Raw genomic sequence first — 16843 nt, 5'->3', positions numbered from 1 at the left:
GAGGTGGGGCACCTGGGTGGCTCAGTGTTTGAGCGTCTGCCTTCAACTGAGGTCATGATCCCGGAGTCCTGGGATCGAAGTTCTGCATCAGGCTCCCTATGGGAGCCTTAATCTTAAAAAATAATAATTTAAAAAAGAGATTTCAGTTATTCAAGAGAGACACAGAGAGAGGCAGGGACAGGCAGAGGGAGAAGCAGGCTCCCTGCAGGGAGCCCCATGTGGGACTCATCCAGGAACTCTGGGACTCTCTTTCCATTTTCTCTCTTTCTTTCTTTCTTTTTTTTTTTTTTTTTTAAGATTTTGTTTATTTATTCATGACAGACACACAGAGAGAGAGGCCGAGACATAGACCGAAGGAGAGGCAGGCTCCTCGCTGGGGGCCCGATGTGGGACTCAATCCCAGAACTCCAGGATCACGCCCTGAGCCAAAGGCAGACACTCAGCTGCTGAGCCACCCAGGCGTCCCTCTTCCCATTTTCTTTAACTTGTTTATCATGTAAATACTCTCTTTCCTTAACCAGGTAAGTCAGAACGTGTTTGGTGATGTTTTAACAGGCACCCTGATGGACAGTGATTTAAAATATAAGTACAGGGCAGCCCCGGTGTCGCAGCAGTTTGGTGCCACCTGCAGCCTGGGGTGTGATCCTGGAGACTTGGGATCGAATCCCACATCGGGCTCCCTGCATGGAGCCTGCTTCTCCCTCTGCCTGTGTCTCTGCCTCTCTCTCTCTCTGTGTCTATGAATAAATAAACAAAATCTTTAAAAAAATAAATATAAGTACATTTCTATTTTCATAAAAAGCCCAACAGTTGACAGTCCCTGGGTTCATCTGGAAGCTTAACAATGTCATCCAGGATCCAAGGACTTTCACTCCCTACTCTGTATTCTCAGCAGGCTGGTCTTTCTTTCTTTCTTTCTTTCTTTCTTTCTTTCTTTCTTTCTCTCTTTCTTCCTTTCTTTCTTTCTTTCTTCATTCTTTCTTCTTTTCTTTCTTTTCTTTCTTTTTTAAGATTTTGTTTATTTATTCATGAGAGACACACACAGAGAGAGAGCAGACATAGGCAGAGGGAGAAGCAGGCTCCATGCAGGGAGCCTGACATGGGACTCTGATCCTGGATTCTGGGATCATGCCCTGAGCCAAAGGCAGATGCTCAACTGCTGAGCCACCCAGGCGTCCCTGGTCTCTGTTTTCCCATTTGATACTTCCTGATCAGGAGATGGTTCCTATAGGTGCAAGCATCACAGTCTCTCCCAGACTGTTAAGAGGAGGGGGGGGGGGGGGGAGCACATCTCTCCTATCAGAAAGAAAAGCCTTTCTTAGAAGTCCCAGGAGATTTCCTCTGGTCCTGGGCAAAACTGGTCAATTGGCCAATTCTGCCCACTGGAAGACAAGGTGTCATGATTTGGGTTAAGAAGATCTCAATTCCTTAATCAACTAAGGTTCTCATCAGGTGAATCCTGCCCATACGAGGTATTTGAAATATAGAGGGGAAACTTTCAGGTGTCACACAGAGAGATACTATTGGCGTTTAGTGGGTTTGTATTGGGATGCATAATGTTCTAAAATGCACAGAATACTTTTACACACACACACACACATTCATTCTACCCAGAACATCAGTAGCACTCCTGTTAAGAAACATTGGCTCATACTGGCCATAATTCATTCCCTGGGCTGAAGATATTATGACTCAAACAACCATCAGGAAACCATCAGCAAGAAGAGGAACATGGCTCCCAGCAGTGTGTGCCATGGTACCCTGGTGGAAGCTGGAAGGAGTACAGTGATGCTTAGTCATGTTGGCACACTGAATCCTTTTCAGAAGCAGTTATTTGCACTGAATGGTAACAAGGAGAGAGATCGTGACAGGGAAATTATCTTGGTCTGCCTTTATTTTATTTTATTTTAATTTATTTTATTTTATAATAAAGGGATTTTCCAGGAACTGGACAAGCCTGTTTCCAAGAACAAGTGATTCTAAGTTCCCCACACCTCTATTATCTCTGCTCCCTGCCCCCACCAAGGATTCAGAATGATTGAAACTTCACTGTATAGCCACTGTTAAGGGATAAAATTTCATTTGTTCTTAGTACAGTGTGACAGGTATTTAATCAATGTTTCATGGGTATATAACAAATACACTGATTCAAAACAGTACAAGAAGGGGCACCTGGGTGGCTTAGTTGGTTAAGCATATGCCTTCGCTCAGGTCATGATCCTGGAGTCCTGGGATTGAGCCCTGCATTGGGCTCCCTGCTCAGCGGGGAGTCTGCTTCTTCCACCCCCTTTACCCCTCCCTGCCTCGTGCTGTCACTCTCTCAAATAAATAAATAAAATCTTAAAAAAAAAAAAAACCAACCTGGCAGCTCCAGTGGTGCAGCGATTTGGCACCGCCTGCAACCTAGGGTGTGATCCTGGAGACCTGGGATCGAGTCCCACGTCGGGTTCCCTGCGTGGAGCCTGCTTCTCCCTCTGCCTGTGTCTCTGCCTCTCTGTGTGTATGTGTGTCTCTCATGAATAAATAAATAAAGTCTTTAAAAAAAACCCAAACAACCAAACAAGGAAACAAAGCCTGGAGATTGTTCAGAATTATATTCAAGGAGATAGGTACAGTGAAATAGCATTTTTAAAATAGTACTGGTAGAAATTATTATATAAATATAATATTTTTTTTAAAAAATTGTTTAAAGAGTACCAATGGAGTTCTTTGTGGTCTGCAAAGACTAACATCATTAGCTTTACAGTTAAAAAATGTAAACTAAACCTGAAAAAATAGATACATTTGGTTAGTACATTGTATTGAGGTTCAAAGAAAAACTTTATAAGAAAGTACTTGTAAAACCCACTAGGTTAAAAAGAGAAAATTGTCTAGAAAGCTTTAACAGCTATATATGTAAAACTACAAATCTCTATGACTGACACATAATCGGCTAAAGAATGCCTCTAAAGCTAATTACTAATGTGTAACAGGAGATAACCTGGTAAGGAAGAGTCGAAAGAGCAAGGCAGACAGAAAGAATGGACCAAGCAAAAGTTATGACTCATGGAAAAACTTGACATGCTCAGGGTCATGGTCACGCCATCTCTGAGCTCAGAAGAACTCTGTGAATCACTGCCAACTTCTTTAAATGCCAATTCTGCTCATCTCCAGGTTCTCTGGACTTCTTATATGCCAACGACAAAGGTTAGACTTACTGTGAATACCTTTTTTTTTTCTTCTTCCTTTTTTCCTATTCACATTTTATTAGATGGTGCCTAAGTCAAAGTAGTAGCATTATTCGTTATAGGCTAACTACTAGGTTGACGGGAAAGAAGTGGCCAATTTACTTCACATCAGTCTAACTCAACAGCATGTGCTGTTTAAAACAGCCAAATATGGGAAGCCTGAGTGGCTCAGTGGATAAGTGCTTGCCTTTGGCCCAGGGCGTGATCCTGGAGTCCTGAGATTGAGTCCCACATCAGGCTCCTCGCATGGAGCCTGCCTCTCTCTCCACCTATGTCTCTGTGTCTCTCATGAATAAATATTTAAAAATCTTAAAAATGAATAAATAAAACAGTCAAGTGTAAGTAACTTTCAGCACACTTTGGTAACTCTTTTGAAATTGCAGCTTAAAGTTGGGTGGATATTGATATTGAGGACTGTGCTAGACCTAACTCAGGTGCTCAATAAATATTTACTGCTTACAGTTTCATTAAATTTTGGGGAGAATATTTTTGCTAGTGCCATTACTTTTTTTTTTTTTACTATTTTCTGTAAATTGGAGGTTTTCCCACTATTACAGATTCTAAATTTGTTCATTTGGTTCAGATGGTGACCACCAGATGACTCCACTATACAAATATATTCTCTTCACAATTAGATAATAACCTGAGAAATGTTATTTTGGTTTCAAATGTATGCTCCCATTTCCCAACAATCTGTCATCTAAAGGTTTTAAAGTCCATAAATGATCTTTGACTTATTTAAGATTTGCATACTAGTTACTTGCTAATTACATTATTTATTCTACATTTATTTGCTAGCATTCTATTGTAAAGAAGAGGTTTTCCTTATTAAACCAGGAGTGAACCACAATTCTCTTTTTCAATAAACAAACAAAAGGGAGGGCAAATACTATGTTACCGTGAATAGCTCATTATCAGAGTGATTTGATGTAACAGTCATTTCCAATGATGGAAAATTGTTCTCCACCCTGTCTTTCATCAAGTTTAACTGTAGGGTCATAGATTTTCTTCTATTCAGTATTTACAATTAATTGTTGCCATTTCCTTTTTATGTTAAAATTGCGCTGAATGTGGCCTGTGGCAGATGCTTCAGGTTGGTTCCTGTGTCCTTTAAAAATTTACTTTTTGAAGACTGGATATACAAATGGATATGACCAGACTATAGATAAAAATAGAATTTTGGGGGTGCCTGGGTGGCTCAGTCAGTTAAGCGTGGGGCTTTGGCTCAGGTCATGATCCCAGGGTCCTGGGATGGAGCCCCATGTGGGGCTCCCTGCTCAGCAGGAAGCTTGAAACTCTACTCATGCTTTCTCTCTCTCAAATAAATAAAATCTTTAAAAATATGTAATTCTGACCCACAACCTGCAGCAACCTGCCCCTTATGTACACTAATGAGTGAGGAAGCCAGCTAGCTTCCTGTAAGACTAACTTGGAGAGGAAGTCAGATTGCCATTGCAAGTAAGAATTCAGGCAGATAAACAAGAACTTAGTTCTAAGTTCTAAAGAACTTTTCTTTTTTTTCTTTTCTCTTTAGCCCCAAATGGCCAGGACTTGATTAAAAATTCACAGTTTCTCTAATTTTCATCCCCACTTCCACCACAGACTTAATCAGAGAAAGTCAAATCTGCACTCCTGGTCAATCACATAGGATGCCCTGCTCCTAGTCACCTTCAGCTTTTCCATGCCTCTTGCTTCCAACAGGGCCCACCTGAAGCCATTCCTTTTTTTCCTCTGTGAAGCTTTCCCACTCCCATGCCTACCTTTGAGTCTCTGCCAAAATGCAAGTAATGGTGGCTGACTCTCGTATCATGGCAGGCTCCAAATAAATAGCCTTTGCTTTTCTCTTTTGGCTGGTCTTCATTTATTTCCACACTATTGAAGTATAATTTACATACACATGGGAGTTAATTCATATTAAGTATATGAAAGTAATATATATAACTTATATGAGGTAAAGTTGACATTAAGTGGACCCATTTTAGTGGTGTAGTGATGACTGTTGATATATATATATATATATATATATATATATATAGCTATACATATATATACACACATATATATGTGGGTAAGCACCATCTTAATCATAACCCCCCAAAGTTCCTTATTTTCCTTTCCAGTCGTGTCATGCTCCCCTCTCCCCGCCAGCCAATGATTGATTTGACTTCTATTCCTATACATCAGTTTTGCCTGTTTTCCTAAGTCCTGTTGACATATCTTTATTAGCTTAAGCACTTTCTCTGCATTTAGGCACAAAATGTCTGACTCATCCTGTACTTTCTCTGCCCCAGACTGGAATCAGCCAATTTTCCAAAGAGCTTTGGAACTATTTATTGTGGAATGGAATTTAGAAACCAGATCTGGGTGGCAAGTATGCTCATTGTTCCTGAAGGTGACCAACCACCCTGGGTTGCCTCTGACAGTTCCAGGTTTAACACTGAAATTGCAGCATCCTGGGAAACCCTCTGGGACAGTTTGTCACCCTAGTGCTATTTCAGTGGACAGGACTAGGAAATTTATTCTTAAAATCATTTGCTCAAATTGATACTTATAATTTAAATGTATTACAGGCTTTTTCTGAACTTCCTTGGTCTTTATATTTGAACCTCATTTTCTCCTCCCCTTAAAAGTTAGACATTATTAGTTGTGTTATCCTATTATATATCTACATATATATACACATATAGTTTAAAAACCACAGCAATAGTATTGCCATTAATTGTAAACATTGAGAAAAACCTAAGATTCCTTTGCAGTCCTTTTTCATCTTTAGAATATATCTCACCATGGATGTCACCTGAGTACTATGTTCAAAAGCCCTGGAGGAATAATTCTTTTCTATGGGTAATAATATTAGTTGTTACTAATTTGACTTACAGTTAAGTTTGTTTCAATATGCTTTCAACATTGGATTTATTTTGTTTCCTTTATTTACTTTTTGGCTACATAAAAGTCTATAAGTTCAAAATTAGATGTCTTGATTCTACTTCTTTCCCCTGCATGCTTTCCACAATCCTCTGTAGGTAACCGTTTGTTTCTAGGATATCCTTCCAATTTTCCATATAACCTGGGACTCATTCCAAAGCAACCCAATTCTTTTCTTATGGCTGCTTTGCATTCCATTGTACCGTTTTATCATGTCCAACTAGCTCCCTATTAAGGGATACTCGGGTTATTTCCAAACTTTTGTTATGAAAATGACACTGCAACAAATAACCTTGCCTACATGTTGTTTCTATTTTGTGGTAGTGTATTTTCAGAATAAGGTTAGGGTCAGAAGTAGAATTGCAAGATACAAGAATAGATGCAAATGTAATTTTGGTACTCCATAGGGCTTGAACCATTTTTCCCCATTGACACCAAGAAATTTATGAGCACTGCTTCTCCAGGGCCTTGTAATTTTAATGTGACTTCCATTACAAGTGAGGACAAACAGCCTTTTATGTTTAAGGACTACTGCTATTCTTTTCTGCGAATTGTCTGCTCACGTTCTTTCCCAAAAATTCTCTTCGGATCTTGGTCTTCTTTTTTTTTTTTTTTCCCTTCCGTTTTTAAGGTTCCCTGTGATGTAAGCTGCAAATATTTTCTCCATTATCACTTGCTGGGAACATACCAGATGTGTATCTGGAGTCCACTTTAATCTTATCCGTATAAATCACCTCATTTCAGGACAGCTCCTTCAGGGGGTAAACACTCTTAGCAAAGCCGGATAAGGGAAGATCAGAAGAATTACCTGAACCCTCGTAGGAAGTGCAAGAGACTGTTTCACGTTTAGCAGGTAACACCATCGTTCTTATGCAATGGCCCGGGTGACACAAGGTCTTGCATAAGGGAGTATACCCAAATTATAAATCGTGTTTTATAAGGTTCATTAAAAACTCAAGGGCTCGCCTTCCCCGCGCTTCTGGGTCTGCGGGGTGCTAGAGCAGCTGCCCCAGGCACAACCCCCCATCTGCTAGACAATAGCCCCTCCGTCTAGCCCCGAGACGTCAAGGCGCCGCGCTCCACGGGAACGCCGGTTTCCAAGTCCTCCAATGGCAAGGCTAAGCGAAGCCTCCGCGGCCCGTCCTCCCACCCACGGCCTAGCTCCTGGGGTTGCACCTGGCCCACCAGCGCGCGGAAGCATCAGCGGCGGACGCTGCACCACACAGCGGCCAATCGCGCGCCGCCCGGCCCGGATTCCTCCGCCGGAGGCCGCGCCGCAGCCGCAGGTGGCCCGGCGAGCGCGTCCGCCCCGCGCCGCCAATCGCGACCCCCGCCGCCCTTCCCGTGATGCCCCGCGGCTGACCTCCGACCTCGCCGCCCACCCCTCCCCGCGGCCCGCTCCCCCGCCCGCCGGCCCCCGCCCCCGCCGAGCTTGCGGCGCTCCGAGGCCGCGCGGCGTGTCAGCCAAGCGCAGCTCCTCGCTTAGCGCTTGGGGGCTCCGGGCGGACGCCGCGCCCTGGCCTCTCCTCCCTGCGGCGGGGCCCAGCGACGGGCCGGTGGCCGCGCCCGCGCCCGCGCCCGCGAGGCGACTCGGTGAGTGGGCCGCCGCGAACATGGCGGGGCGGCGACCGGGGCGGGCGGAGGCTGCGGCGCGGCGCGGCGCGGCGGGGCGGGGCGGGGCGGGGCGGGGCGGCGGGAGGAGCGGGAAGGGGGTGGGGCCTCGGGGCCTCGCGTCCTCCCTCAGCGCCATTTTGTGGCAGCGAGACCCGCAAATAAAGGGGAGCGCCGGGGCTGCGGCGAGAGGAGGAGCGCGGGGGCCGGGGCGGTGCGGTGTGGCGGCCTGGGCGGCGAGCGGGCGGCGGAGCCTCGGCCTATGTGACTGGCGGCGCCGGCGCGGCCTCCGTCCGGAGAGGTAGGTGCGGGCCGCCGGCGGGAGCGGCCGCGAGGACCTCCGGGTCCCGAGGGCTGAGGCGCGGCCGGCCCGGGAAGGGGCGGGCAGAGCGCGCGGGGCGAGCCGGGGCTCCCGGGCCCGCCGGCCTCCCGTTAGCGGCGCCTGCTTCCCGCCCGCGGGGACACTTCCGCCTCCCCGAGGCCATTTTGCCTCCGCTCTCCGTCCCGGGGGCGACCGGGGAGGCCGCCCCCTCGGTGCGCGGCGTGTCCCCACCTCGGCGTCGCCCCCTCCCGCCGCTCCCCGCCGGAGCCCGAGGGTCGGCGGCACCGACGGGCTCGTGGACCACACTGCACATCGCGCAGTAGCTCATGACTGCAGCTGCGTCCTCCCGGAGACTTCCATTTTTAAACGATTGCCCGCATTCTGAGCGGAGAAAGCGTTCTCTGTCAATTCAGTAGAAGGGAGGCTTGGGGGAAATTTCTTAAGTCTCGTCTCGAGTTTCTCTCAGGCTGTTATTACCTGTTTTTTTCTTTTTTTCTTTTTTTTCCTCCGAAACACCACATTGCATCGGTCAGAGGATCCATGGGAGAAAAATGTCCCAAATTCTTGTTTTGATCTCAAAAGACTGTGTTAAAAATCCTCAATAATTGTGTTTCTGAAGTAAAAAGACGGTTCTTTGGCCCTGAGTAGCAGAGGGTTTCCGTGTGTGTATTTACAGCCGTGAGCTGTGTCCGCCTGGTTGTGGGTCTCCTAGAATTTAGTTAATTCCATTACTGAGGAGGAGAAGTACAAGTCACAGATTTATCAAGAGTTCTCGTTTTTCAATTCTTCAGTTCTGACCATTGAGTTTCCTACGATAGGTGCATGTATTGTCGACATTCAAACAGCCGGTAAGAAAAAAACAAAACAAAAACAACGATGTGGGGAAATATTTTCAAGGTACCTACATTTTACTTAGTTCAGTAGCTTCGAATGAGGCAAGCCGGGGAGGGAAATTGCGGTCCGCCAGGTGGCATGTGATGAGGATGAAGTTAAATTTTAAGGGCTTGGGTGGGTGTATTTTGGGGCTTCTGTTAGATCTTAACCTTACTCTAAACAAATAGCTATAGCCAAGTGGTCAGTATTTTCATCTCTCAGTGGTAGAACTTAAGCATAAATTTCTAAGACCCGTAGGAGGAAGGTAATAATTAGAAGTGTGTCCCAGGCACTGCTGTTTGACTTCAGCTCATCAGAACTTAACGTCTGGATTTCCTGATTCAATTTTGAGTCATGCCTGCTCAAAATATTAGAAAGGTTAGAAATGAGTTGCTATATATGACATAGAGAATCTGTAGTAGCTCTACGATGTAGAGACAAGGGCTGTAATAATTGTATTTGTGCAGGTCGTTAAAGCTTTCAAAAGTCCTTTCTATGCTTGTATGTATGTAGTATAGAATTCCTGTACTTGGCAGTCTTTTCATATAATTGTATGTTACCTTGCTTTAAAAAAATTTTTTTTTAAGAATACAAAATTTTACTCTTAAAATTTTTATGTTGATGGGTCTTTTACCAAAACAAGATCTAGGTACTGTTTGGTTTTATGCTTGTTCGTATTTTTTTTATCTTCTATTTGTTTACCTTTAAATGTTTTCTGATATTCAGCTTCTCGGAAAAACTTTTCAGTATTCCCATAACCGTATATCCCATTGGATTATTAAGCTGGTCCATCAGGTTAGAAGTGGGTCTATAAATAAATATTCTCCACTCTTGAAAATGTAGTTGGTGAAATTTGGTTTAATTTTTTTAGTGCACGTTAAAATTATCTTTTGATGTTGATATTTTATATGAAAAATCTTTTTGTGTAACATTTTTGTGGCACTTGAGCATTGAGATTTGCAACACTGTGAGGCAGGTAAAATTGGTTTCTCTCTCTTTCTCACTGATTGGAGACTGCAGTTCAGAGTTAAGTGACTTGCTCAAGATCCATGACTGATAAAGAGTTAGGAAAAAGTGGTCATCCAGCTCCTATCTATGGTACCCTTTTTACTAGAGCCAGGGTTGTATGCTGTTAGGTTATTAGTTTCTTGAGTTCAGTTATGATTAGTTTCTCAAACTAATGTTTCTCAAATTGTACATGGTTTCTCAAATTGTGTTGGCTGGTGTTCGCCTAAGAGAGAACTGCATTGCATAATTTAGGATCGTAATGCTAAAAGCCAGTGAAGTACTGGGATCTGGGATGCTAGGCACCTAGCCAACCAAAACTGAACTCTCCATCGTAAAGTGTTTCTCAGTGTAAAGGCATCAAGAGTATGTGGTGGTTCTTGAGGTCTGAATTTTAAGAAATTATCCCTGGATTAATCCATGTGAATAACCGAAATGTTTACATAATTTAAGATTGGTTGTAACCAATCTTAAACATTTTAAAAGGCAGCCAAATTGACCAAGTTTAAGTTTTTTCTCTTTTGCTTTTCTGTGTTCTTTCTTGAAGCTTATTCATTGTTGAGGATGGGAGAGTGGAAGAATAATCCATCTTCATCAGTTACCAACTTTTGAGAGGTGCCGCATTTGGAATCCTAACCCCCAGTTTATTAATTAATACCTGTTTTGACCAGAGTTAATCACCTAGTGACTCATAATCATGTTCATCATCTGGAAAATGGAGGCTAACTTCAACTTTGAAAAGTTGTGATTATTAGGTGTGTGACTCAAAGCCATGAGTATATATTCATCTATCTGTCTACCCCCCCGCCCCCAAGATTCAAGATTCAGCTCCAGATATTTTAGTTATTCCATTTTTCTGATACAAAAATAGATGGTTCCAAGAACCTGGGATATATATTATCTTTATTAATCTAGAATTGTTTTAGATGACTATTATGTTTGCCAGTTGTAATTTAAAAATTTTCTTGGGGAATAATAATTTTCTTAGTATATTCATGTAATGTGAAAGTTAAGTTTGAGAACCAAGTTCTATTTTGGCTAAATAGTTGAATGTTGGTACTTTTAAATTTAAACTTGTTCTAGGGCAGCCCCAGTAATGCAGCGGTTTGGTGCCGCCTGCAGCCCGGGTGTGATCATGGAGACCCCAGATGAAGTCCCACATCGGGCTCCCTGCATGGAGCCTGCTTCTCCCTCTGCCTGTGTCTCTGCCTCTCTCTCTGAATAAATAAATAAATATTAAAAAAAAAAACCAACCTTGTTCTAATTTGCCTTTTGCCAGGCTGCTTAACTCGTGTGGCCTATTATGGACTCTGAAGGAAAGATTGACATTTTTAAAAAAATTTATTCATGAGAGACACAGGGAGAGAGGCAGAGACATAGGCAGAGGGAGAAGCAGGCTTCATGCAGGAAGCCCAATGTGGGACTGGATCCCTGGACTCCAGGATCACGCCCTGAACCACAGGCAAGATGGTCAAACGCTGAGCCTCCCAGGCGTCCCAAGATTGACTTTTCAATAGCTAAAAATTAGGAATTTTTTTCAAAATGCTTATGCTTTGAATTCCTAAATCACATATCCTGTAACATGTGGAATGATATGTGACTCTGAGAGTCAACATGAAACACAGGCCTTTATACAAAAACTGCATTTGTTTTTGACGTATGTCACAAATTAATAAATTTATATTTTTGAAGAAAATATACACATTCTTTAAGTGATGTGTAATTAAAATTTGTCCACCATCAGATTTTTTAGAAAAGAACATAAACCAGTGTTAAAAAATTAAAAAACTTCCTGTTTAGAGTTTTAAAAATTGGAGATCACCAGGAATTCTGCAATGGGACTTAGAAATAGAAACAAAGGAGCATGTTTTCATTGTTCTCAACCTCTGAATTATCCCTTCAGTTTCTTCAAGAAGTAGTGATTGAGTTTTTGTTTTTGTTTTTTTTTGAAGGGGAGAAGGAAACTAATAATTGCTTATTTTGTGCTAGTCACCATGCTAAAGATTAATGTTTATCTTTAGAAGTAGGTTAATAATTTGGAACCTTGGTGGTTGGTGATCATCCTTTTTAGGATGAGGAAACAGGCTCAAATTCTGCAGCATTTTTTTTGTTTTCAAAGTTTGCCACCCTCTTACGGAAAAGTAGGGTTATTAGAACTTCTTTAATGTTTCTCCTAGTCCTTTAAGTGCCCTTTAAAAACCGTGTAGCTTATTTGTTGCTAATTAAGCTAGGCAATTAATTTTACTTTAATGGAATAATATGAATATGTATTAAGAATGAACAAATAAACCTGGGGAAAGTGTCATGTTGCAGAGGCATTTAAAGCTGGAATTTATATTGAGTAACATCCATAATGCTTACGTTTTATAACTAAAATTCTGAGTAGCTGTAGTGCCCATTAGTTAACAGGTAGACTGCCTATCCACAGTGATAAATTTAACTGTTTTTAAACTGTCACTAAGCAGGCTTATCACGATATCTGTTACATTAGGTTTCATGTTCTCAATTTTACAGTGGGTCATCTTGGTTATTTTGGGGAAAAATTAGATTGGCTTATTTAGCTATTATGATTTCAGTATTAATTGAAGCGAATTCATTTGTTCATACTTCCATTCAGCATACGTTTGAGTGCCTGCTGTGGCATCAGCAGTGAATGAAAAGTTCTCATGGAGCCTATTCTATAATTGAGAGAAACAATTAAGTATGTACAATATCAGATCATGATAAGAACAGTGCAGAAGGGCAGCCCAGGTGGCTCAGCGGTTTAATGCTGCCTTCGGCCCAGGGCATGATCCTGGAGTCCTGGGATCGAGTCCCATGTGGGGCTCCCTCCATGGAGCCTGCTTCTCCCTCTGCCTGTGTCTCTGCCTCTCTTTCTCTGTATCTTTCATGAATAAATAAAGTTAAAGGAAAAAAAGAAAAACGATGCAGAAAAATAAAGCTTGATGTGAGATCACAGCAGGGATTGGCATGCACTATTTTGAGTGAGATGGGGAGCCTTTAGAAGGATTTAATCAGATTAGTGGCATATATAGGTACACCTATACTAGTTAAATACGGCTAAAAGTTCAAATGGCTAAAATCAATGTTTGCCTATTATGTCTTGCTCAGAGAAAGGGAAATTCCAAGGAAATGCCAGGCTTGATTTCTGGGTTCCAATAGGTTGCAGTCAAGTAGAGTGAATATACTTTAAACATACTAAAATAGAAGTAGACCTCTGTGGGGATAAACATGGTGAAGTTTTGTTTTCCAAATGATTGGAATCACTGGTATTGTGTTAGAGTCACCAAGCAGCTGTCTGTTAACTTCCAACAGAGTATAAACTGGGCAACAAGAGGTCTAAAGTAAACAGGGACCAATTTAAAGGAAAAAAATAGGAAAATATACAGACCTTAAATCAAATCATAAAGATATGGTTATATCTTCATAGATATTGGTCAAAGATTTGATCAACTTCAGTAATTCAGAAAACAATGACATTACTCAGGTTTTTGCTTGCTGCATCCAATGATAAGATTATTAAAGAGGGAAGAACTAAGCCAGTAATATATGATCGATTTATGATTTTTTTCCCCCTAAAATGTGCTGAATTCTGTAACACATTGTATCTGGTCTGAAAATGAGGTTTTAATGGCAGTCCATGATTTAGAATATCTGATTTATAGAGTGGGAATTCTATGTAACATAAAAAAATGGCATTGGAATTATGTCCCTTCTGAGGAATTTCAAATATGAAGTCAAGTGGCTTTTAAAAATTCAGTTTTACACTATAAATTCTTTGGCTGATTTTTTGAAAATTGAGATATAATTGACACCTAACAGTTTCAGGTACACATTATCAGATATTTGTGTATATTATGAAATGCTAACCACAAATAAGCCTAGTTACCATCTGTTACCACATAATTAGAAAAATATTTTTCCTTTTTTCCTTGTGAAGACCTTCAAGATTTATTCTCTTAGCAACTTTCAAACATGCAATACAGTATAATTAGTTACTTTGCTGCACATCTCCATGACTTCTTTCTGTTTGGTTAAGTGTTTAATAGCGTGGGGTGTAAGACGTATGGGTAAATAAAATAAATATAAAGGAAGTGTAAAATATAAGGGGAAAATTCATGGCAGTGCTGTTGAAAATAAAACCTAGGAAAAAATTTAAATTAGCTTGTCACCTTATTTGAATATTAGGAAGTAGCAGAAGTGTTTTCAAAAAGCATAAGAAGGGGATCCCTGGGTAGCTCAGCGGTTTGGCGCCTGCCTTTGGCCCAGGGCGCGATCCTGGAGTTCCGGGATCGAGTCCCACGTCAGGCTCCTGGCATGGAGCCTGCTTCTCCTTCCTCCTGTGTCTCCGCGCCTCTCTCTCTCTCTCTCTCTCTCTGTCTCATAAATAAATAAAAATAAAATCTTAAAAAAAAATAAGAAAGTTAATGAGAGTTCTATTGTATAATCTATCGTTTGCAATAGAGTGAAATAAATTCTGTAAAAATGTATAAAACAAAAATTTATTAAAGCCAATTTGAGATACATATTCTGGGGCATGAAGTTATACCTTAATAAAAAATTCCTATTTAAATATATATCACGTATTAAGCATTGTACAATAGCGAATTATCATGATGATAGAATCTATCTACTGGGCTGCCTGGGTGGTTCAGTTGGTTAAGCATCTATCTTCAGCTCAGGTCATGATCCCATCCTGGGATTGAGCCTTGCATTGAGCCCCATACAGGGCTCATTGCTCAATAGGGAGCCTGCTTCTCCCTCACTGCCACTCCCCCTGCTTGTGCTTTCTCTATCAAATGATTACAATAAAATCTTTTAAAAAAAGATTCTACCTTACTGTAAAAACATGCTGTAAAAGGAAAGGCTTAGCAACTGGTACTACACTTCATATGCTTTCAGCGAGATGCCTGGGATACTGCCTGAGGTCAGTGTCTGACTTTAGTACAACGATGTCACTTCTGTAAGATCTCTCTCATGGGGGAGCTATAAGAATGCATAGAAAAGTTGTATTTCTATCAATCCTTTATGGGAAGATCAATAGGAACGATATACTTTTTTACAAAGGATTTTTTTTTTTTTTTGTAACTTAAAAGCAGTAGTAATATAAGAAGTTAACAAAGGAGAAGGTGGATACAGAGTACATGGGAACACGGTTATATTTTTGTAACGTTTCTGTAATCTTAAAATTATTGCTGGGTAAAAAAAAAAAAAAATTCTTGCTGGGTAATCTAATGGTTTAGTCAAAACTGAGTTCCCAAATAAATTTGGAAAAGTCAGTATTTCTTGTTGCTACCTTAACTGGAAGAACATCAATTGAACCTGTTCTCTGCCTCTTTTTTCTAGGATTCAAGATGACCAACGAGGAACCTCTTCCCAAAAAGGTATGTTTTTTTCCCACAGTTTTTTTAAGTCCTTTGAGGGGGCAGCAATTAATAGAGTTGAAAGGACATCTTTATTTGCTTATTTTTCACTCTGCCTTATAACACTACTAGCATTGTGGGTGTATAATGTGCCAGACATTGTATCTTGTATGCAATGTATTTTTAGAATATTTTCAGTTTTTGGAAAACTTGCATTATAATTATCTCTGTGGTCTACTCTTAATCTTTACTATACAAATACTTCCACCTACATAACAAAATTTTTTCACAAGTTCTTATAAGTTAATACTTTTTTTTTGGTACTTTTTAAATGCCTTTGTAAGGTAAAACCACTTTATTTTTCAACATAAGGTTACAGGTAGTACTTAGATTCTTTCTACCTTTTCTTCTGAAGTTGTTTTCTAGTCTCACTTTCTCCCTCTTCTCTTCCCCTAACTTAATTCAGTTTAGTTACTATTGTACACACAGTTACAAAATAACATGGTTTCTAAAAGTAATTCATAATTCTTTTTTTTTTTTTTTTTAAGATTATTTATTTATTCATGAGAGACACAGAGGCAGAGAGAGAAGCAGGCTTCATGCTGGGAGCCTGATGTGGGACTTGATCCCGGGACTCCAGGATCACACCCTGGGCTGAAGGCAGATGCTTAACCACTGAGCCACCCAGGCATCCCACAATTTATAATTCAAAAGGGAAAGCAGGGTATGAGCTTATTAACCAGTGAATATTTAAATCAACAATTTAGATGATAAAGGATTATGGAAATTTGTCTTAAGTTTTGAAGTCAAATTGTTCATGAAATACGGAATTGTACTGTGTTTTAATCATCAAAATTAACTGTGTGCTTTTTGTTAGACTTCTAATATATATATGTATATATATATATTTTGGTACAATGATTTGTCCCTCTTCTATGATAGTATGCTATGTTACTAGTTTGAAACATTTTTCTTATAGAGGAAACTGATAAAGCATTAATTTTATATTAATGCAGAAGAGGTACCTCACCTTTACAATCTTTATTTGGTATAGAGAAACACTTAACATTTCTTTTTTTTAAGATTTTATTTATTTATTCATGATAGTCACACAGAGAGACAGAGAGGCAGAGGGAGAAGCAGACTCCACGCAGGGAGCCCGACGTGGGATTCGATCCTGGGTCTCCAGGATCGCGCCCTGGGCCAAAGGCAGGCACCAAACCGCTGCGCCACCCAGGGATCCCAACACTTAATATTTCTTAATTCATAAAGCAGTTTCAGCTAGCTAGAATATTGTTTAATTTTTTAACAATTTTTTTAAACTTCTTATTCTGAAATAATTACTAATACACCAGAAGTTGCAAAGCAATGTACAGGGAGGTTTTGTGCACTCTTCATCCAGCTTGCTTCAGTGTTAATCTTGCATAACCATCAGAAATCTTGCATAACAGTATGAAAACCAGGAACTTGACATTCGTACAATACACAGAGCTTATACATGTATTGTGTGTGTGTGT

General features: G+C 41.0%; 1 protein-coding gene across 8 annotated transcripts in view; it reads left to right on the top strand.

The window, feature by feature from the left end:
* Window positions 1-7028: 7028 nt before the first annotated feature.
* The window catches only part of WTAP (WT1 associated protein), a 28653-nt gene continuing 18838 nt past the window's right edge, over window positions 7029-16843 (top strand). For 3 of the 8 annotated variants that reach the window (XR_012003112.1, XR_012003111.1, XM_026018694.2), the window contains exons 1-2: window positions 7899-8064; window positions 15310-15347. Coding sequence is in view for 4 of the 8 variants with exons in the window: in XM_026018694.2 (XP_025874479.2) it covers window positions 15318-15347 (30 nt within the window). In the remaining 4 variants the exon portion in view is untranslated. Of the gene's footprint in view, window positions 7746-7898; window positions 8065-8242; window positions 8934-10510; window positions 10719-15309; window positions 15348-16843 lie in introns of those variants that run through there. The other 5 variants (XR_012003110.1, XM_072767010.1, XM_072767022.1 and 2 more) reach the window with 4 other exon arrangements.

This window comes from Vulpes vulpes, chromosome 1, assembly GCF_048418805.1.
Source record: "Vulpes vulpes isolate BD-2025 chromosome 1, VulVul3, whole genome shotgun sequence".
NCBI classification, from domain to species: Eukaryota; Metazoa; Chordata; class Mammalia; order Carnivora; family Canidae; genus Vulpes; species Vulpes vulpes.
The sequence above is the reverse complement of the archived record's forward strand: the minus strand, read 5'-3'. Positions and strand labels throughout refer to the sequence as shown.